At 37.7% G+C, this 23,748-nt stretch overlaps 1 protein-coding gene across 1 annotated transcript in view; it reads left to right on the top strand.

The window, feature by feature from the left end:
• Positions 1-23,748, top strand: part of cfap61 (cilia and flagella associated protein 61) — a 27,032-nt gene extending 3,284 nt beyond the window's left edge. The window contains exons 7-26 of the mRNA XM_065256569.2: positions 10-142; positions 642-836; positions 964-1,026; positions 1,113-1,234; positions 1,822-1,861; positions 3,015-3,154; positions 3,265-3,391; positions 3,480-3,557; positions 3,640-3,837; positions 4,009-4,140; positions 9,480-9,607; positions 15,117-15,212; positions 16,086-16,254; positions 16,543-16,690; positions 20,497-20,780; positions 20,873-21,200; positions 21,501-21,583; positions 21,699-21,907; positions 23,369-23,465; positions 23,551-23,748. Of these exons, the coding sequence (XP_065112641.1) occupies positions 10-142; positions 642-836; positions 964-1,026; positions 1,113-1,234; positions 1,822-1,861; positions 3,015-3,154; positions 3,265-3,391; positions 3,480-3,557; positions 3,640-3,837; positions 4,009-4,140; positions 9,480-9,607; positions 15,117-15,212; positions 16,086-16,254; positions 16,543-16,690; positions 20,497-20,780; positions 20,873-21,200; positions 21,501-21,583; positions 21,699-21,907; positions 23,369-23,465; positions 23,551-23,748 (2,968 nt within the window). The remainder of the gene's footprint in view (positions 1-9; positions 143-641; positions 837-963; positions 1,027-1,112; positions 1,235-1,821; positions 1,862-3,014; positions 3,155-3,264; positions 3,392-3,479; positions 3,558-3,639; positions 3,838-4,008; positions 4,141-9,479; positions 9,608-15,116; positions 15,213-16,085; positions 16,255-16,542; positions 16,691-20,496; positions 20,781-20,872; positions 21,201-21,500; positions 21,584-21,698; positions 21,908-23,368; positions 23,466-23,550) is intronic.

The following is a 23,748-nucleotide window of genomic DNA, read 5'->3' as shown; positions in this document are numbered from 1 at the left end:
ATTCTTCAGAGTGGAAGATCATGATGACATCATGCAGATATTTACAGAGGACATCAGACCCCTGGTGGAAACCCACGGGCCGTACTTCATATCTGAACTCATTGAGTCTCAGGATCAGGAGCATCATGCTGTCGTCTGTGAGGTTAGACGTATCCATTAACATTCCTTCAAACATTTCCATGATGTGTCCAAATAAAGCTAAAGATCCCAGAAGGAAAATGTTATCGCTCAGATGTTTCTCTCTCATGACTTATGTTGTTTAAACATGTATGATTTTATGTTATGATTCCCATCATATGTCTCCATGCACTATTATTGTACAGTATTAAGAACACTGTTTTCCACATGAGAATAAAAGTCATACAGGTTTGAAATGGCATTATTGTGAGTGAATGAAAACAAGACTCTTTAATTTAAATGAATGAATTCAAAAGTATTTTTTATTATGTGAAAACAATGCAAAGTTATTCAAGAGTCAGCTATGTAGAAAACTGGGTCAACAAGACAAGTTAAGCAGGCAAACAAAACACAAAGTGAGGTATTCCTGAGAGTTTTGTAACAATGGAAATGATTTTCTGTATTTTCTAACATGGTAATGACATGTGCCATCTTTAAAGAGTGTGTCTGTGATGTGTGTGCAGAATGAAGGATCTGTGGTGGGCTTTTGCAGTATGAGTGGTCACGTTGACTTAAAACTTCTCAATCAGTGCTTTGAGCTTGGAGCATTTGAAGAACTGAGAAAGACAAATCCAGTGGAGCAAACAGAGGAACCAAAACCACCAGAGGAGAACAATCTGACTGCAGAGACATCTGTGGAGGTCAAAGACTCTGAACCAGTGAGTTTTAAATCAGCAAAACATTGTGATAATACAGGGAATTACACTTACATTTTCTTAAATAATTATTGTTTTACTGCATGTGTTTTAAATGATGTGGTTTTTACTGAAGAAAATTAAATCACAGGGTGAATTAGACACAGAAGAAGAGATGCGAAGTGAACACAGCAAAACTTCTGACAGATCTCAGGTCAGATCCTATTTAATATTTATCTTTCTTTTTTTCCTTAATTTAATTCAGTGATTATTGTAAAATGCTTGTTTTTTTCTAACCAGTCAGAGAATATTGAGTTATGTGTCAAAGACTCGCTGATCTCCTGTGAGGATTCGGATTCAGACAGATCTCCTAATGCGTTCTGCATTCAGCTCTTTACTATGGAAAAAAGGTTTGAAATGAGGTAAGATCACAGGCAAAAACAGTCTGTTGCTGACTTTTATTTGATTTTGTTTGCTAAGATAAGTATGGTGCGATTTGCTGGGGGGATTAGCCCTCCTAAACATTCTGGCATGTACAGTTTAGGTTCCATAAAAATAGATGAAAAACACCCCCTCTGATTTTTCCACAAATTACACCCTGAGTATCCTATTATTAGTTGTCTGACTTTACAGATAGACTTTATAAATGTGTGAACGTTCACTCAGAATTTGTTTCTGGTTAATATTTAAAGACTGAAAGCTTCTGTGATGATCTGGCGGAGCTCCATTGGGCTTCAGTCAGAAGCTGTTGTAGAAATCAGTCTGAATGTTATTTGGCTCCCGCTGTGGTGGTCCGTGTGTCTCTTTATTGTCCAGCTGTTGTGGAATATGGAGGCGTGACGCCTCCAACAGAGCATGAGCATGTTATTAATGAGCAGAACACTTAAACTGACAGCCACACACCACACATTCACCATCTAGTGGCCAACATGGCAGCCGTTCAGCTCAGTCCTGCAGGACAGATGACGTTTCTGAGCATCTCTCTCGCTTTCTCTTTTTTCTTTCAAAGATCAGCAGACCTCCTGCCATACCTGTTTAAACTCTTCCCAGTAAGTATGGTATTTATTGGAGCTGTCTAAAGATTAATCGCCATTAATCGCATACAAAATAAAAATTTATATTTGAATAAAATATTTGTGTGTGTGTAATTATTATGTATACATGAATGCACACATACATATTTAAATGTAAGAATTATATATATATTTTTTTTTTTTTTTTTTTTTTTCATAAATATATATAAATGTTTCTTAAATACAAACATGCATGCATGTGTGTGTGTATTTCTATACAAAATAAGTATGTGCACATACATATATCTCACGAAATCCAGATTTAGAAGGTGTCCATCATCAGAATTTTTAAAAGCCCTTGAAGCCAATTTTTGTGCACATATAAGATTAAGGTGTGAACTTACTATAACCATTATTTTTTAGAGGATTTTAAAAATATTTCCTTTAGATTATTAAAAATGATCATTACCGCAACATGATATTACATTAAATATATGCATTTACAAACTCATGTTTCGGTAATGAGAACTAAAAAGTTGTCTAGGTACTATGACAAACAAAATTTCAACTTTTATCTGGAGAGAAAAAATAAGAACTGCTTACCTGGTAGCCATCTTGGGTGTCACAGTCAATTATGTCCCTTACAACTATTTTTTTAAAAATGTTAGTTCCTTGAGGGCTTAAACAATGATTGAAAGTTGTTGGAGGATGAGAAATTGGTCTTGGACACATTTATATTCCTTATTATTGTCTCTACATTTACCAATGATCACCAAATACCACATGTTTCTTTACTGTAAATGTTTATAGTATAACATGCACTGAAGCTTTTTATTTTTTAGAGTTTTTTATTATAAATATTCCATGTCAAAAAACCCAAATCCAGTCATTGACACGTTGCGGTAAAGGAAATTTTCCCCTAAAATTTGGAAAAAACAAGAAAATGGGTTTGTATGATGTCATTTGAAATCATGCATAATAGTACATGAAGAGATGTTTTTAACTATGCTTCTTATTTTGATACTCTTACTTTGCATTTACTTTTTTTATCAAAAAGTTTCATGACACCTCATTTGTCTAATATATATTATGCAAAAACAAGCTTTTATTTTATATGCGATTAATTTATTTTAAAATGCAAAATTCTAATAGATGAGATTTAATGTGTTGTGTTTGATTGGCTGCACAGGATCGGGAATACTGTGTGATCTCTGTGCCTAAACTGGTCCCAGAATTCCCTCTGTTACAGTCTTTCATTAGAATCATTCCTCATGAGAGCAGCACATTTCCACATGAACTCTATCTGTGTCATCACTCAACTCTGTTCAGGTGCACGCACGCACGCACACACACACTCACACACGCGCGCACACACACACACACACACACACACACAAACAGCCCATAGTTATCATGCTCATATATTTTTTATCCATCAGGACATTAGAGGTGCGTGTCGCTGTGTCCTCTGATATCCCAGAAGTCCAGAGATTAATTGAAAGTTTTAGCCAGCAGAAATCCATCAGTGATGATCTGGATCTGTTTCTGGAAGCCCGTAAAGACCCGGTCTGTCAGCTACACAATAAAGCATCTCTTACAATTTTAACCATTAGACACAGTGAATTAAACCCTGTTTCCATTCTCTTATTCCCAGGATGGGACGGCTCTTCAGGCGTTCGTGTGTCAGGTTGAGAGTCAGGTTGTTGGTTTGATAATCATCAGAGATGAAGAGGTAAAAACTCACAACATATTGAACGTGCATGTTCCTTCAGCACAAATCCTTTGCCACATCTTATCGTGTTTTCACGTTTCAGGATGTCGAGTTCATCCGAGCCCACTTTGACATTGAGAGGTTTATGTATTTTAACCATCATCAGCGAGAGGATCACGGGCGTCTGTGTCACTTCATCCTCAACCCCATATATCAACCTCATGCCAGACATTTCTTCAAAGAGGTGCTGCGCTTATCACACAAGTCCTGCCTTTATTATCCCATCTATCCAGCCCAAAAGGTGAACACAACTTAGACAGGTACACATTCTGTGACATGACTGCACAGCAGCTATTTGTTTTTGTGCCAAATAAATGCTGATATTTTAAAAATTGTTATTTGAAGTTACTGATTGCATTGAGTGTAGTAATACTGAGCACATTTCTTATTTTTTTTTCTCCTGTGCTTTCAGAAGATCACTTCCCCCAGTCTGACAGCTGTCCTGAATGTCATGGTACCCGTCAGCCCGAGACGTCAGATCATCTATCCACTGGAAGAGCTGGGCATCAATGCACCGTCCAGACACATCATCACTGGAGAACAGGTCAGACAAACACATCAGCATCAGTTATTCTAATTCTATGATTTAAAATGTCACTTTGTATGAATAAAATACTGAAAGTGTGTAAGGAATGAGACGTACTTGGATGCGAAGCATTACTGATGAATCACAAGAGGGCGCTGTGCATTAATTCAATCTGTCATGCCACTGTTTGTTCAAACTCATTATTCATAAAGTGTGAAGAGACAGCAGGGCATCTTTGTTTCTCTCACTTACATTTATCAATAATTAATGCTGTGTGTGTACACATGAGTCCACTGGTTATGTGTTTAGTTCGTCAGAATGGTTAACTGTAGGTTAAACAGATCACAGGCCTGCTTTGCCTGAGGTTATTGAGCGTCTGCTCTTAATGAAGCAGATGGATGAATGAAGCAGATGGTGCAAATGTTTACGCTGGTTTCTAACAGGTAAAGCAGGAGTGATCTTATCCAGTTATTATCAGATCTACTAACATCTGCTACAGATCGCTGTGTTTACTCTTGTTTGACATCACACACACACATTTGCCAAAGGGGAGAATTTCAATTTATACAAAGTTTTAACATTTTTACAATGTAAGTTAAGTTAATCATGAGGTTTTACAGTTTTCTTCAGGGTGTCATTAATAGAAAGTTTTTATATGGCACTCTCAGAAAAAGCTTAGGTGAGACCTTTTTGTACATTAAGTAAGGAATAATTGACGACGGGCCATTAAATTATAAGAAAATAATGCACACCCGAGGTGCAATACACCGTGGGTGTGCATTATTTTCAAATAATTCAAAGGACCGGAGTCAATTATTCCTCTTATACCACGGTTACCACAAGCGTTGCCCTGGTGCCTATTTTTAAGACATTTGACAAGTTAGGTGTGCGGTTATCAGAAATTAATGCATACCCACAGAACATTTCTCAGCCAATCAGAATACAGCATTCAACAGACCTGTGGTATAAAGGCTCCTACCATAAACCCGGCGCAATGTTATTTGCTAGTTTCAACCCGACGCAGTTATCATTTTCACGTCCAGCGTCCCGTTTAAATAGCAAATGCATTTGCTCCTATGGGCTAAAGTCAATGGTGCAATATTGTTTTTGTTATTTAAAGAGCGTGTTAGTAATATGAGCCTATAAACGGGACAACAACACGCGTTTGCTTATAAGGATGCGCAGCAGCACACAAACGTTTTTAAATATGACAAATTCAAATGTAAACGATTATTATTGAGTCTCTTGGACATAAATTAGAACATTTTACAGGACTTTAGAAGAAATATTGCATCTATTTTGATTTTTTTTTATTCTACCACACAAATGTATTGTATATGATGACTTTGCAGCAATTTTTGTGTGAGCATATCAGTGAACACCCCAACCACTCGGTGAGTTTCACGTCTTTGTAAACGAAAGTTTAATGCATTTTAGGAAGGATTGTTCCAGTGCACCTATGCAGCCATTGTGGGGGTGGGGGGGGGGGGGTGATACCACAAAAACTGGAAATTCTCGGGCCAGCAGCATATGTCCAACTTTCAGTCAAAACCGTTCTATTTCATCATAAACAATCTGAAAACAGGGCTTTAAGTGTAAAATACTGAACTTGTCCTTTAAGTAATGCTTTTCAAAACACTCACGGCTCTATCCGAGTGATGAAGACTCTCCACACGTTTGTAAATTCTTTATCTCTTTTATATATTTTTAGGGTACAAACCTTTTTTTACATATTTGTAAATTATTATTTGAGATTACACTGATCATGTAGGCTATCCACACATTTACAGCAATAAAAAGCCTCTGCTAATTTTACTTTCATGACTGCAAAAAAAACGACTTTAAAGAGAAAGATTTTAAAACAAAAAAATAACAATTTTAATACAAATATAAACAAAGCAATTTTTTTCACATCAGTCTTAAAGTGGGGGTCTTCTTCCTTCGCTTAGTTTTTCAGTTTACAATCTGCCATCTAAATAGGGAATCGGCATGGCGCCATCGCAACTGGCTTTTTAACAGGATGAGAGCTGAGACTCTCATTGGTTTATTGCACATTACACCAAAAACACACCCATTACTCATTATGAGAATAGGAACAACCCTTTTAGACTGTGTGCTAGGCGCACAAACCATTTTTCAGTTGTTAAATTAATAAAAGTGAATTCGGACACGCCCATTTAAACTGTGCGCTCAGATTGTTAAAATAGGGCCCAAAAAGTGCATATTAGTACCATAAAGATATAGCCTGACGTTGTCATACTCAATTCTAGTCAGAATTTGAGTCTGATACCGCTCCATTGGGCAATGATTATGGGGCGTGTCTTAACCAAAAAATGCCTCTGCACTCAATTGGATAGACCTACGACCAATCAGAGCAACGGAGTGTGTGACGTATGTTAAAATGGCGTCTTTTGCAGCCTGACCGAACTGCTAGTTATTTCGCTACAATGACACTAACATTATGATTCTACTAAGTCTGAGTTAGCGAACGTACATCGACACCTACTATGTTTATAACATTTTACTTATATCACAACACTGTAAGTGTTACCAAGTCATACAGTCAGACTATCTCTTACAATTCAGCAGCCACGATTCCAGGCTTCCAAAAAGAAGCTAATTATATCCATCTCGTCGTGCACGCCAAGTTGCATCGCTGTGATACCCATTTCAGTTGCTTCTTTTACTTGGTCCTCCATAAGTGCGACCAAAGGAGAAACAACAATGAATGACAATAGACACATCTGAATTCTCCAGCGGCAGCCATTTCGTTGTAAACAGATTCAACACACGCGCTCTTTGGTGACGTGGTTGATTACGTTACTGTTGATCATCTGTCCAGACCGATTTTCCCGTCCTCAAAATGTTGTGGGCGGGGCTAAGATCGGCTGGCACCCAGGCTAATAAAGATACGTATTGGTACCGAATGTACATCTGTACCTAAATAATATATATATAAGGATATTCATAAAGTGTACTGTTTGTATAATTTTTTTCTAGAGTTTGCCATGAGTTAAAGCTAAGATTTGAAGTTCTGGCTAACAAAGAAGTGCAGTGGGTTTAACCCCTTCAGACCTGAATTATGTTTTAACTTTCTGGAAAATATAAAAGTATATAAAGAGGCCTCTATAAATGACACCAAATAAAAATAATACACATTTTAATACAAATACAACACTCTCTAATTGTAATTTTTTGTCCATTTCTATGGATGTGAGGTCAAAACAGGTGTACTTCACAAAAAATAACCAACATGAAATAAAATAATAAACATAAAACTGTTGGTCTATACTTTAAGCTTCTTCTCAAACGTCCAATCTCATGGACTGCAGGCCTTAAACTATAGGTGAAATACTCCAGAAGTAAAAAAAAAGAAGGGCTGATGTGATGTCCAGCGAAATGGACTCAGGGTCTGAATTGTGTAATGTTATACAGTTTTGTGTGTGTGTGTGTGTGTGTGTGCAGTGCATTAGCAGGAACACATAAGCTGTCATTCGGTTCACATAAGAACGCTGCGTTTGGTAGCTCAGCAACGGCTGTGTCCAGATAACAGCGCCATGACTGCGTTAATCCTGCGTCCGGTTCATATGAATTAATCAGAGTTAAAGCACCTGTTTGCTCTTTGTCAATAGAGTTTTGTGTTACGAAGGCCATTATGTTTAACAGAAGTCCTGCGTTTGAGCCGAATGCACCTGCTGTACCTGTGCATGGAGAATGAGGTCAACTGTGTTTTACGTCATGTTACTGTAGCATTCTAATGAAAAGATGAAGAGAGTGATGTTATTAAAGGTGTATTGTGTAATGAATGACTGAAAACAAAAATACAAATCAAAATTGTTGAGAAAATACATTTACCATAAGAAATGGTTATGGTGTTATAAATAGGCTTCTTATTCATTATGCAAATTGTGTATCTGCAAACTTAAATAACTGGAAAACCTGAATCAAAGAAAATGTTTTTAGCAGATTATTATGTGTTTTTTTTATTTTGGTTGAAACCTCCTCACACAGTCTCATTGATTATAGGAATGAATGAATGATTCTGAAGAGCCCATCATGTTTCCTTATATTACAATGACAAATGACAGTTTTGTGTCTCTCTTCCCAGAGTGCATTGCATCCCCTTCTGTTTCTTCATGTTAAATGGGATAAGGTGTAGCGGGAAACAAATCCCTCAAATTATTCATGCTCAAGAGCCAATTAGAGAGAGAGAAAGAGAGGGAGAGATAGAAAGAAAAAGAAAGAGAGAGAGAGCAGCAGATGTTCACTTTGAATCGATTCAACCCATCTCTTCGACTTTAAGAATATTCTCTCCTGGATGAAAATGGGCACATTTGAAACTTTGAATGCATTACATTAGATGTAGAGCCAATTGAAATGTTCTGCGAGTTACTGTGGATATCTGCCGTGAAACTCAAACATCAGGAACTTTTCCATTTTTCAGATTAGTTATAGTGCTCGCTAATGCAAATGTGTTTTTCCTGTTGGGTACGCTGGTATCTTTATAGATAGATAAGTGCTGGCCGTGGCTCGGGCTGTAATTAAACTATTGTCATGATGGGAAAACCGTCCAAACAGATGAGTCTGGAAATCAGGAGTGCTTTTAGAAAACTGCTCTTACTGTTATACTGGTTAAAGAAGAAACACAGAAATCTGCATTTATTCTTTCAGGATTTTAATAAATATATACAGTCTATATTTAGTTTGAGAAGGTTTCTTCTGAACTATAAATCATATTTACCCATTTAATTTCAAAGGATCAGATATGAATAATGTAAGGATTTGTAGCATCACTCAATTGTGCAGTGCCTTATGATAAATCACACAAAATCATTAAAAGAGAACATATTTGTAAGGAATAATTGACGACGGGCCATTGAATTATAAGAAAATAATGCACACCCAAGGTGCAATGCGGCACGACGCGAAGCGGAGTTACACCGCGGGTGTGCATTATTTTCAAATAATTCAAAGGACCGGAGTCAATTATTACTCATATACCACGGTTACCACAAACATTGCTCTGGTGCCTATTTTTAAGACAGTTGACAGTTAGGTGTGCAGTTATCAGAAATTAATGCATACCCACAGAACATTCTCAGCCAATCAGAATACAGCATTCAACAGACCCGTGGAATGAATATTTATAAATGTTATAGCATTAAAAACACATTTTTACACCAAAGCACCATATTTATCTTAAAGTCAGAAAAACTGACAGTAAATAACATCAATGTAAATCTACAGTAAGTTACTGGCAGTAATGTATAACAGTATAAATATTAATGATATTCTGTATAAGTTAGGGTGTTGGTATTTTCTGACAATAATGTTTTATATCATTTTGATTTTGTCAGGATGATTTTGCTCTGTACCACACTAACAGAAAACTCAGCATGGAGCCGAAGGTCATCATCAATGCCAGGATTGTTGTTGTTGGAGCATCTGACACCGGTTTAGCTTTTCTTGAAGCACTGATTTTCAGGTAAGTGTGTTACTTTTTTAGAAACGATTATACACAAGAACAGAGGTATTAATAGTTTTTGTTTAGAAGAAGCAGTAGGATTTGTGCTCCTGAAACAGGTTGTTTTCTGTGGACTATGTGTGATTATCTTGAGAGAGAGTGAGATTAAAGCTCTTCTGTATGCAGATGATCTGGTGCTATTGTCAGACACTGCACAAGGTTTACAGCAACACCTGGACCTGCTGGAGAAATACTGTCAAAACTGGGCCCTGACGGTCAATCTGAAGAAAACTAAAATTATGATTTTCCAGAAAAAAGCAAGATTACAGGATAACAGATACACATTTACTCTGGGAAACACTGCACTAGAACACACCTTACACTACGACTATCTTGGGTTAAAAATCAGCGCATCAGGCGGTTTTGGTCTCGCGGTAAATGCACTTAAAGAGAAAGCTAGACGAGCATTCTATGTCATCAAAGGCAAATTTAAACAAACAGACATTCCTGCTACAGTTTGGTGTAAAATATTTGATAGTGTAATAATGCCCATAGCTCTGTACGGTTGTGAGGTTTGGGGTCCACAATGCCTAACAGATTACTCCAAATGGGACAAACATCCAATGGAATCCCTGCATGCTGAATTCTGTAGAAATATTTTAAGAGTTCAGAGAAGAACACCTACTAATGCATGCAGGGCTGAATTAGGCAGATATCCCCTAATAATACACATCCAAAAACGCTCCCTTAAATTCTGGTCACACTTAAACTCAAGTCCCCCGAACACACTTCAATATGAAGCCCTTAAAACCCAAGAGAAGAGACCTAAAACCAGTCCCATCTGTCAACTGGCTCTAAAACTCCAGACCAGCACTAATGAACGCAAACAAACCACAATAAACCAAATCATTAAAGAAAGTCAAACTTTATATTTGGATCATTGGGATAATGAAAGTAAAAACCAAAGTAAACTAGAATGTTATCGGGCACTAAACAGAAAATACAGTCTGTCAGAATATCTCTCCACAGTTAGAGATGTAAAGCAGAGACGAATCCTCACTAAATACAGACTCAGTGATCACAGTCTGGCAATAGAGAAAGGCCGACATAGACAAACATGGCTCCCAAAAGAAGAGCGAATCTGTGTCCATTGTGACAGTGGTGAGATCGAAACAGAGACACACTTTCTCCTTTACTGTGGTAAATATAAAGAGCTTAGAGAAAAACACTTTGACAAAATCTCAAAGCTCATACCAGAGTTTCATAGCTCTTCAGACTCAGATCAAATGAAGATGTTACTGGGGGAAGACAGACACCCATCAGCTGCTGCCAAACTCATTTATCAGTTACACACCATCAGAAATAATCCACAGCCCTGATCTTGTACAGTACTTTTATTTTACCTCTCATGTGCCTCCATAAATGTACATTTGTATACTTCATATGTTTATATTTCAAAGTCTACTTTATATTGTAAATATCCTCTGATTCTATTTTATTTTATTTGCAGTAGTACTTCATCCATCACCCAGCACCTTAGCTTAATTGCACCTTAATGTTTGTTAATATTGTGTTATTGTATGTTTCTTGTTTTATGTATAATGCTTTGGCAATATTGTAAGTGACACAATCATGCCAATAAAGTTCTTTAAATTGAGAGAGAGAGAGAGAGAGAGAGAGAGAGAGAGAGAGAGAGAGAGAGAGAGAGAGAGAGAGAGAGACCCTGAGGGATTTGAGCCAAACACAGATTATATGAAATCTGATTTTATGGCTTGAATAAAAACATCATCCAATTAATACCTGCTGCATTCTTTTATTTTAAAAGTGAACAGATTGTTTACAGATATTTAAGATGAAAAGCTTCTTTATTAACCATTTTTAAGCCATGATTTAGATATTAAATAATTATTAAACATAATTCAGAACAAAAATTTTTGTTTTAATGTGTGAAAGTTTTCAATTCTATATGTTAAGATTGTCTATATAATGCAAGGTTTTAAATTGCATCAAATACAGAAGTCAATAGAAATGTTAAGTGTTTATAATTTTGTATTTGTTTTATTGTTAACTGTTGAGCCTTTCTGATGAGACTATAAGACAAATGCTGTCATTCACATTGACAGTAACTCAAGTCTCCATGATAATCCTGAATGTTTTCAGTATGTCAGCTCTCCAGAGAATAACTGAAGATGTCACGGCTTTGGATTCAGCCTCTCGCAGAGCGTTTGACCAAACAAAGCTGCGATTTAAAGCCATGCTTGTTTCCTGAGAGCTGATAAGAGCCTGGCAACCAGAGGTCGCTCTGCAGTTGTGTGTGTGTGTGTGTGTGTGCGTTGTTTGGCAGGAACTGCGGGCACGCAGCTGTCTGATGCTGGCAGTGTGCAGGGGTCACGCGCTGGCCCTTTAATTAAACCCACACTGTTCTACGGCACACTATTGCTGTTTGCACTCACTAATGACTTGACTAATGAGGCAGTTAGTGTCCAGTAAACTTATGGCCGCTCGGCCCCTGTAGAGGACGCTTGACTAATGGAGAAGGTGGAGCCCGTGTCCGACAGCGCTTATCTGTCAAGCCAAACCCGCTGGCCCTCTTTTCTCTCTCTTGTCCTTTATCACCCCCGAGGATGGGGTGAAATGCAGGACCATAGAGGGCCGATAAAGATGCTTGGCCCCAGTTTGGCCCCTAAACTTAACAGTCAGACACTGGACACAATAGCGGCCTGTCAGCTGCTGATAAGGACACAACACTGAGCTGGTGGTCAAGATTTGCCCGCTCGCATAAGATTAACATTTCAACTTGTAAAAAAATGGACAAATAATTCCACTATCATTTATTACTGCAACAAAAAAAACATTTGACATCTAATTTCATTTGAAAATTGCGTTTTAAATAGGTTTGACACTGTGGATCGTGTGTCTTTTCGCTACCAATAATTTGTTAAGCAAGATTTTTTTTAAATATAAAGGTTAAATCTATATTTTGGTTCCTATACGTGCGTGTTAAATGAAAAAGAAACACTCGTCCTCATCTGTCCGCATCATTTACAGCGCTAGAATCCAGATCTGTGTCTGCGTGTCCGCCGTGTCTCAGTCTGATCAATGGTGACGGTCCGCAGGCCTCGGCTTCTCTTTCAGCCTGATTTCCTCTCCCGCCACAGATAGAGATCATGTCTTTCTAGCACACACAAAACAGGCCATTTACATGACAAGAGACCTTTTTACACTGGTGAGGGGACGGGGGAGCGCGGGGGGAGAAAGAGAGACCACTACACACACCAAACAAAACAAGAGGGAGAAAAAAGACAAAACAAAAGGAAAAGCTTTTACTGTGATGGTCGGAGAAGAAAGCGGTTTAATGCAGGCCGGTGTAGAGGTGGAAATGAAGGGATTTCAGCATCTGTCTGTCGAGTGTTTGTGAAATAACCCCACACGCAACCCGCGTGCTTTTGTTGCTCTTCACCCACCATTCAATGGCATTCAGTTCTCCACGAACAAAAACGAACAAAAAATCTCCAAAAAGCTGCCTCATTACCCAGAATGCACGAGATCTGTTGTGTTTTTCTATACAGTACATCTTATGTGAGTGAAGATTAACATATTATCTACATTTGAAATAACGTCATAGAAATCTCAATATCTTCAAAATATCTATAGAGAATATTATTCAGATAATATTTAGAGTGTTTGTGCCTTTGTCTAAAAATCATTAAGAAACATCACATTTAAAGATTGAATTTATTAAAGGTAAAAAACTATTTATTAGTATTTATTTTAAAAGTGTTTAACTCTTTCCCCGTCAGCAATTTTTTATAAGTTGCCAGCCACGCCAGCATTTCTATGATTCTCACAAAAGTTAAATGCCTTCCAGAAAATGTTCTTCTATAAATATTTAAACATACAATATATCAAATAAACAAACAAACAACAGTTTAATCCCATTCACTTTTTATCACATCCTTTCAAATATGGATAGGTTTCTTCAAAACTACAAAATTTTGAGCAAAAGGATGAAAAAAAAGCATTTTGTAAATAACTTTGGTTAGAGATCAAAGTCAGAGCAATGATCAAAACAGTTTTATCCAGCCTGATCTCATGAGAATTCATACATATTTAATTTTACAAGTTGGCTTAATCAATTAATTAATTAATTGTGCAAAAATGTACGATTCTCATGAAAACAACAACAACGAGACTCCGCAACTAACCCCAACATCACAGGGGTCAAGACAAATCATACAATAACTTATGAGTGTGGTCGTATGAATTTATACGAATTATCCAACTCGCAAAAAATGTACGAATTCTGGTGAGATAGCGTTGTTTTTTTTACTGTTTTTGGATCAGTGGATGCTTCAGTGTTTTATAAGTTGGGTAAGATCGCCACCTGGTGGATAATATCAGAAATATAGAAGCCATAAAAACTCATTGGCAGGGTAAGGTTCTTCTTACAGTTTTTCTGAATTGCTAAAACACTAAACTCCAATCTCTGAACCAAATTCATGGCGGCCTAAACCCATTTATCAAATCATGCACTCTTTTTGCAAAATTCTAAACACAAACTTCTCACTAAAACACACATTTCACACTGCAATGCACTTGTTTTATAAATACTAAACACAGGCAGGCAAAAGTTGAACACAACTACAACACCGTTATCATCGAGTAAACACAACAACTCAAAATTCTACACACTTTTATCTAATGGTATTTTTACCAATTGTGTGGATTGTAAACAGTCTGAGAGGCAGATGAAGAGTATGAGGAAGAAAAGGACACCAGAGACGATGCAATTGGCAAAATTTGCAGTTGGATTGCTGACTTTTTACAAAATACAAGTGCTGCTTACAGTAATATTGAAAACTTACTATTACTTGCAGTAGTAAAGTATTCACTATATTCACTGAACTAAACTTGTGATTACAGTAATAGAGATGTTTAACAGTATTTGTCAAGTGTGTTGTTATGTACAATAAACATGTATTTTTCTGTAAGCAGATCTCCTGGATGTTGTGTTTTCCATTTTTTAAGGTAGTGTCTAATGGATGCTTGTAGTGTTTTATATTATAGACTTATGTGTGTATGATCTGAAAGCTTAGTTTGATTTTGAGTACAAGTGAAATGGTTTTGAAGGAATTGTTTTATTTTGCTGGAAGAGTCAGGGGTTCTGTGAATTTTGTTTAAAATTGGGATTTGTGTTTAAGGTTTTGAGAAAATGAGTGATGGTTTCAAAAAATGTGTTTTAGCAATTCAGAAAAACTGTATTTGACGATACAAATCTTCAATGGCGCAGAAAGAGTTAAAGTAAAGTAAGCTTTTATAAAATAATGTTTTTATTATTAATATTTATAAATGTTGTGTTGTTTAACTAATAAATGTTGTTAAAGAGGTTATATCAGGCAGCAATGCAGAGTAGATTTCTATTAAACAGGGCACATGTGTTTTTTAAGGTGTGTAGTAAAGTAGATCTATGAAATGATCTTATTGACCCCAAATATTTCATTCTTTCTCTTTCCTTCTTTTATCCTCTCAGTCCTCATCTCAGATTCAACAATCTCACTCTCATTTCCACTCACGGCCTTCCAGAGCTCTGCACGGCTCCTGACTACATGAGATTCCTGACTACGAGGTGAAAGACACATTACAGATGAGAGGCATTCAGATAGACAGATAGAGAGAGAGAGAGAGAGAGAGAATGTTGAGTGTACTGAGAGCATTTCCACACCATGACAGATTTCAACCGTATCTCAACGTCTGTCATACAATGAGAAATATTAGAGTGTCACCATCCACTTACCTAGTATGAAAAACATCCATGTTAAGACATTTTTTAGTTTTCATGGATGAGAAGAGAATAAATCTGGAATAAAATGACATGGAGAGAAAATGTCACTATTGCCTTACAGTCTTATACGGTAAAGCCCTTTTCACACAGAGATAATACACAGAAAATGTGTTACCGTAAAGATCCCGTAAAGACAAGTGACGTATTTAAAGTCCTGCACTTGGTAGGGTTTTTCAACAGCATCTGAAGTTTGCCAATTATCTGTGATTTCTCTCTGGAGAAACCACACGTGTGCATTTTAGTTTATGATAAAATCATAAGAAGCGTGTGATGCTCTGTTCTGTCATCTCTGCTTTAGTACTGATATTGACGAGCTCCCTGATCTCTGCTTCAGTCCAGAGACATTTCTCATTGTGATTGTTGATCTGTGTTTAAGTCACTGTGTCAAAGAGCTGAACCAGAACTTCTTGTTGCGATGAAACACACATCCGCACTATGGAACGCACCTTATGGCATTGTTTCTGACACAGAATACTTTCCGTGAATGTTAGGGCAATGTACTGTAGGTCCTCTTTACGGCAGCGATCCCCAGAACATTTACGGGACGTGTTTGTGTTCACACAGAAGACTCTCTTACTATTTTACAAAAATTTCTGGGACTAGAATGAAGTATAGGACACATATTCAGTGAATGATCTAGGATCTGCTCATTTATAGTCACTGCTACAACGATCGGGATCACATCCAGCTGTCTTTTCGTTCCTGGATCAGTGTGGTGATGGGGAAAATGAAGGCAATCGACCGGAAGGCCAAACACGTTGAACTGATGAGTAATGATAGAGTAAAGTACGACTATCTGATCCTCACCACTGGCCTTCAGTATCAGGTCAAACACAACACATTCAATCAAACTCTAATCTCAATATCAGTTATCAAACACTGCGAATTAATGCAATGCTAATTCATATTCACACTGAACGTAATAACTAAAACACAACTTTAGATTTTATCCTGGTACATTACTGTGAATGTGTATGTATGTGTGATTTCTCAGTAGTATGTAGATCAGATCATGTGGATCACGTTTATATGCAGAACCTTTTTAAAAGTAAAGCTTTCATCTACACACGGTTATCAATAATAATCGTATTTGTGTATATGATAAACATTACAGGTGCCCAGTCTGACCAGTATGGACACCAGTAACCAGACCACCAGTCAATACACACAGCCTATCCCGTCCAACCTTTTCACCCTTAACGACCACCACGACTGTGCGAACGTCCATCGCTGGCTCATGGACAACTTTATAAACCAAACAGGTGTGTTTACATCACTTAAAATACATAAGTAGAGCTGACTCTTAATGAATGCAACAGGGCAAACCACATATTTATATTAATAGACTCAATACAGGTTTTTATCATATCAAACTCATGACCTTTGCATTGTAAACACAATAGAGCTACAGGAAGACTCATTTACAAAACCTCTGTTATTATAAAGCGCCGTTTTACTGTCACAGCATAACAAGTAGCTAATTAACACAAGCAAAACCTCCTCCCTCTCTCTCTCTCTCTCTCTCTCTCTCTCTCTCTCTCTCTCTCTCTCTCTCTCTCTCTCGCCATCCATTTACAGAGGAAAATTAATATTAGCAGGCTGAATATTAATCTGCAGAGAGAAAGATGAGCCGCTGCTATCTGTCTGATTAAGCCCATTATATTTACTAATTACAGCCTCTTTAATAATCCGGCCAGTGGAGCAAAATCACTGAATGCTAATTGTACTGTCTGCACATGAAAGAGATCTGTTGAGTGCTATGATTATGAGTTTATATTAGGATGAATCTGAGAGAGCAGATCAGCTTCAGATGATAGCTGTGTGAAAGTGACGATTTTGCCAATGTAAGGTAACCCGTATTCGGTGTGTGACCTTGGCATTTAACCCATCAAGTGAGTAGTGAACACACGTGAGACTCTCTAACCACTGGGCTATGACTGAATGACTGATGATGAGAGTGGTGTAAACTTCAGCACCATGGACAGAAACTCTCAGTTCCTCACAGTCTGATCTCACAGGACTTCATAACAATCTAAAGTTGACTTTACTTGATGATGTAGTCCATCTTACTTAAAGGAACAGTATGTAGGATTGTGGCCAAAACTGGTATTGCAATCACACAGCTGGTGGCCAATATACCAAACGACAACATAAACATCAGTTGAGGGCTGCAACTCCACTTTTTAAATGACAATATCCTGGCCGGACTGCTGTTGTCAGTGATATAAGTATTTGAAATGAAAAGGATTTCTTAATGTCTAGTGACATTTCAGGGCCATTTAATGATTAATTGATATAAATTTCTTACATACTGTTCCTTTAATTTACTGAGTGAAGTCGCACGCCTATCAACTCAAACCAACAAGGCAACTGCTGACTTAAGTTCTCTCAATTCAAAGGATTACGTCTGTATAAACACCATCCCAGCATCTATACATAAAGTCAATCCACACACAAGTTGGGTGAAGGGCAATTAAATTGATCCAGTTTATCAGCTAACCTGCATGTTTATGGACTGTGAGAGTAAACCAACAAAGCAGTAGAGAGAACATGCAAACTACACACACAGGCCCCGTCCAAAACGGCTCACTCCAGACGTGTGGACTTCCTCAGAGTCATACAAATATATCAAATGATAGAACAGACCATTCACTTTCATCCAATCTTCATTTTTTTCTCTTTTTATCACCTCTCAAATTTTGAGCAAAAACTTTTGTTAGAGATCAAATTCAGAATGATGATCAAAACATACACAGAGTTTTTACTGTTTTTGGATCAGTGGATGCTTCAGCATTTCAGTCCCTCCAGAAAAACGCAATTATGCGATCACCTGATTCAACGCATAATCAGCCAAAGTCCGCATATTTATACATCGCACTTTCGCCGCATAAATTGCAGATTTCTGTGTGCAAAATATGCGGGGCTTGCATGATTTCATTATCACTGCATTTTTGTAGCAAGAATCACATACATCTTAGCAGAAAGTTGAAAATTTTCCATTTACTTCACACAAGCGCAGCCATGTCCCCGGTTGCCATGGAATGTTATGAAGTGATGTGATTATGTGAGGTGATCATTCAAAAGCTGCAAATAGTTTTTGCAAGTTCCTGCAATTTCAATGCATAAAATTGCATAAATAGCCCGCATATTCCATCACATTTTTTTTTTAAGAAAACATGCCGCAAGATCAAAGATTTTTGCCTGCAACAATCGGGAAAAAAACCTCTGCGTTTTTCTGGAAGGACTGGTGTTTTACAGTATAAGTTGAGTAAGAACACCACCTAGTGGATAATAGCAGAAATATAGATTGGCGTGAAAACTCATCATTGGCAGGGAAAAAGTAAAAAATCTGGATATTTATTAACATTGAACTGAATATCGCCATTAATTGTGCAACTGTTGAAAAGACTGTGGTGTTTAGTTTATAAGTCAGTAGCGACATTGGCGCAGTGATACTTTGTAATGCGGTCTGAACCGTGGGATTGCCGGGGTATTTTATCACAGCTTAAAACATGTTTCAACCAATCAGAATGAAGAACCAGTACTGCATGTTTTATAAAAGATATTAGAAAACGGTTAGTTCCAATCCTTGATTCTGATTGGTCAATAGCTGTGCTTTATTCACGATAAAACATGGCTATGACCGCTTCACCCAATGGTTCTATTTATCACTGCACCACACCACACGTATCAGTTAATTGTTTTGATTTCAGCTTTCATGCATATTACACATTGGAACGTTGTTGTTTATGGTCAGTGAAAAAATGCTTTTATTAATTTAACTTCATGAAAGTTGCACTAATACATTTTTTATATGGTGTGATAACCGTTTTATAAAAGCAATAACGTACTGGAGGCAAGTGCTGTATCGTGAATAAGTAACGGCTGAAGGGGTTGCACTGAGTTCACTTCGCGTCGGGTCTAACAACAGCGTTTCTTATTCACGATACAGCACAGCCTCTCATATCTTATTGCTTACATAATTAGTAAGAAGTAAATCATTCCAAAAAGTATGAATTAGCCCCCTCATAAAAGACACACAAATTGCCACAAGATCCCAGCTCATCTGTCATTTCCCAATTTGTCTGTGTGTTATTTTTAGCTCTTTTCTATCTGTAGATGGTGCCTGCGTGTATTTCAGTGTTTGTTACGTGAGCTCTGTCTGATTAGTTTTCATCCTTGAGAACCCAGATGTTACGATCAAAGATCTTCCTTCACAAAAGATCTCAATTAGATCACTCCAGCAGTGTCGGGGGGTTGTGAGCGCTTCAATGTCCAGGTCTAATGGGACTTTCTTTAGGTTGCTAAGTGATCCTTCTCAGTTTCATCATGTTATCTTTGCAAAAGGCTTTAATAATTTGCCACTGTGGACTCTAATGGCCTTGCATTTATTTGACTATTAAGTAAAGCAGGTTTTTATTAGGTGGAATGTATCTTGAGTACTAGTAGTTAGTTTGTATTTACTAAAGTCCTTCATATGTTTAGTGGCTTTGTGACATGCTGCTAATGTCAAACATGATGAAACTTTAAAAGAGTTTACATGATGAAAGGTGTTACTAGCTGCATTTCCATCACCCTTCAAAATGCACAAATTGACATTGAGATTTGAAAATATTGTCAATGGAAACATGTCAATTTTGCAAAAATTCCCATATATATTAATATATATCCAGGCAATTCGGAAAAGGTGTATTTGGCAAACTGCAATGGAAACAGTTTAATTGCATTTTCAGGTCACCTGATGCAAGTAATCACAAGGATTATTTGAAGATGATCCAGTATGAAGTAAATCCTCCCAGAAACACCTTAATACGTGTCTGCTAACAAGTATAAGAGTCTTTCCTTGCCAATAATGTTTGGTTAACACAAAGAAACATCCAGTCTCCTTCGGTTAAAAATAATGCCTAGTGCAGATAATGTGATTATCATCAGTCATTTCATAATAGTCTTTTGTCAACATTTAGAAAATAACGTTATTTTTACGCAAATATCTAATGCAAACGCAGCTTAATGTGAGATAAACCCACATAAGTGACACCGTGTTGACCTGTGGGCTTTGTGTTTCCAGGTGATGCTGTGGTTTATGGAAGCACTATAGATGTCTACACATGTGTGGAGATGCTCATTCATTTGGGGGTCAGTGGCGGGCGTATTCATGTAGTCCACCCCCCTGATAACACCCAATCTCATGACGGCGCAGTGGAGCTCGCAGTTAAACGTGCTTTAGAGAAAGAGAAAGTCAACATCCATTATGACTGCCTATTGGCCCAAATTAATGATGGACAACCTCCAGATCCAATAACATCTGTGTCCTTCATCACTGATGGTCCGCCCCTGCGACTGGAGTGTGCAGTGAGTGACAACAAACTTATTAAAACTTTTGTTCAGATCAAATCTCATTGTTTTAATGAGATGCTGAATAACTTAAACTTGTCTTTTAACAGGTGGTCTTTAACTTCTCTAGTAAAACCGTGGACCGTGATGCCTTCAGAGCCATCAATGATGCCTGTTTAGTGTTTGATGGTCATCTGGTCATTGATAGCACCTTTCATACCAATGACCCTTCCATATATGCTGCTGGACCCTTAACCAAATACTCCCGCCGTTACCATGCCGACTGGTGGACCGGCAGCAGCTTCAATTCCAAGGAAGTGGGCCAGAGTTTAGCATCTGTTGTTCTTCCTTTATTTGACCCGACTGTGGAGCGTCCCGTGAGCCCACCGCCCGATCAGGACCACCTAATACCAATCTACAGTCAAGCAAAGACACAAGGTCTCTAAATCTCTCTCTCTCTTTTTAATAAGCCAGTGAGTTTGAGCAATTTAAGACGATAATTGAGTGGAAAAATTCCAGTGAAGAAGAGATCTAGAGATGATACTATCATATGTGTCTTACATCACCCAGTTTCTCCTCTCGTCTAATTTTGACTGACACCAAACTATTGACAGAAAATTTACCTAATCTAATGATGGGTGAAGAAGTGATTACAACAGAACAGACCATCTGTTACACAGAGAGTAATGAAAGACGTTTGCATATGAGAATAATAGATATATTCACTTATATTCACAGGTGGACGGTTACCAAAAGGCTACCATTACCTCCATATCACAAAACCGACTGCCAGCAACCTCACAGCTCCATCAGATGGACATGTATGTCACATTTACTATTCATTAAATATCACATTTCAGCACAATTCTGAACCAAACCGATGAAAACAACTTTCAGAGCGTAAAGGGTTAATGCCAGTTGTTTGGTCCTGTGCAGGGTGGCGATGATATCATGACAGGCGACACAGAAACAGGGAACTACTTTCATCTGCATCTTAACCAATATGATGTGGTGGAGAGCATCACCTGTCTCTCCAAAAATCCACTGCCCGTCTCCAACCTTCAGTGTCTGTACGGCAAACACCAACGACTGCTCAATCATCTCCGCTCACGATACCAACAGGGTTTGATCCGTGACATGTACAGGTTGAAAAATCACATTCATTTTCCTCAGAAGATTCATTCATACATTAAACACACTGAACTGAAATATTACACATTTTCAGATGTATACTTCAGGGCATTCAGTTTAAAATTCAGTTTTACATCGTCAAATGCAAAAAAATCTTTCTTTGTTCAGTGGAGAAGAAATTACGTTTCTTCACGCTGGCGTGTCACACGGCTAGTGCAAGATGAGAAGTTGTGGTTTAAAAGTGTTTATTTTTTATTTTTTGGGTGAAAATGAGAATGGTTTTGCTAGATCAGACCTGTATGTCTCGGTTGCTCGGCTGAAACTGTCAAATGTTGGGGTCCACTAAAGTCCACTATATGGAGAAAAATCCTGAAATGTTTTCCTTAAAACACTTAAAGGTGCAGTTTGTAATTTTTAGAAGGATCTCTTGAGAGAAATGCTAAATATTATACAAAACTATATGATCAGGGATATACAAAGACCTTTCATTATGAACTGTTATGTTTTTATTACCTTAGAATGAGACGTTTTTATTTACATACACCAAGGGTCCCATTACATGGAAGTCGCCATTTTGTGCCGCCATGTTTCTACAGAAGCCCTTAACGGACACACTTTTTTACCAAGTTTTCTCTGACGATGACATATTTGTCTGGTGCGGCTACCGTATATGTTTTAAAAGCGAGGGGTGAGCTGTAAACTGAGCTGTTGGTTGCAACTCACAACCTCACCACTAGATGCCGCTAAAATTTACACACTGCACCTTTAATTTCTTCTTCGACTGAACAAAGAAAGACATAAACATCTTGGATGACATGGGGGGTGAGGAAATGATCAGAATTAATTTTTTAATGAAAGTGGAATAATCCTCAATGATAAAATGTCTTATTTATATTTTGGTGTGAGATATGTCAGGTTTATGACAGCTTCCTGACAGATTTTTCTTAGATTCACACATGAACTTGCTTTGTGCACCCAAACCTCAACAGGCCTATGTTTGGGATTATTTATGACACTCCAGACCAGATCAGATCTGATCACGGTGACCCATGAAGATGTGTTTCTGCCATTGTGACCTCTGCTCCAGTCTTTTAACACCGCTGACCCCTCACCATCATCATCATTATTCTGTTTTACTAATCTGTTTATGCAGGTGTGCAATCCGCTTTGCCGTAGCACCGGGACACAATAGTTAAGCCACCCGGCAGCTCTTATTAAAACAGGATTTTTCCCTGGTCTTTTGTCGTGACTCTGAATGTGGCCAGCACTCAGTGTCATTATAAAGAATGATTGAACATCAAGACCTATAAAGATCATTGATCCACCGATCTGCTGTACGGAGAACATCAGACAGACGAGATATAAAACACAAAATGATATGTAACAACAAATAAAACAAATCTGTATGACGTAGTAACGATCAATGAGAGAATTTCAGGTATTCCTGTAATAGCAGATTTACATTTCTCTCTCAGCTATTTCCAAGAGAATTGGTGCTTGGCTCTTTATCACGACCGCTTCACTGACTTTGAGCAAGAAGTTCGGCAGATCATGAATTCAGCCAAAACAGAGGTCAGCTCTTCAGCATTTCTGGATGTTTTTATTGCATTAAATGTCTTATTTTGGAAGAAATGCACACTTGTTTCTTTCTTCTCAGAGTGATCATGGTTTGATGTCAATGGAGGAGATTTTTCAGCAAATGATTGAGGATAAAGCTGAGACGGGCGGTATGATGAATCTCAGTGAGATGTTTCAGAAGAGTCACTGCTGTTTTACTCTGAAGAAAACCCTTCTGGATTATCTGAAGTATAACAGATATCATCTCACTATGTACGCCCGACCGGGGCTGCTGTAA

Source organism: Paramisgurnus dabryanus, chromosome 12 (genome assembly GCF_030506205.2).
Source record: "Paramisgurnus dabryanus chromosome 12, PD_genome_1.1, whole genome shotgun sequence".
NCBI lineage: Eukaryota > Metazoa > Chordata > Actinopteri > Cypriniformes > Cobitidae > Paramisgurnus > Paramisgurnus dabryanus.
Note: the sequence above shows the minus strand (reverse complement) of the source record. Positions and strands in the feature narration are given on the sequence as shown.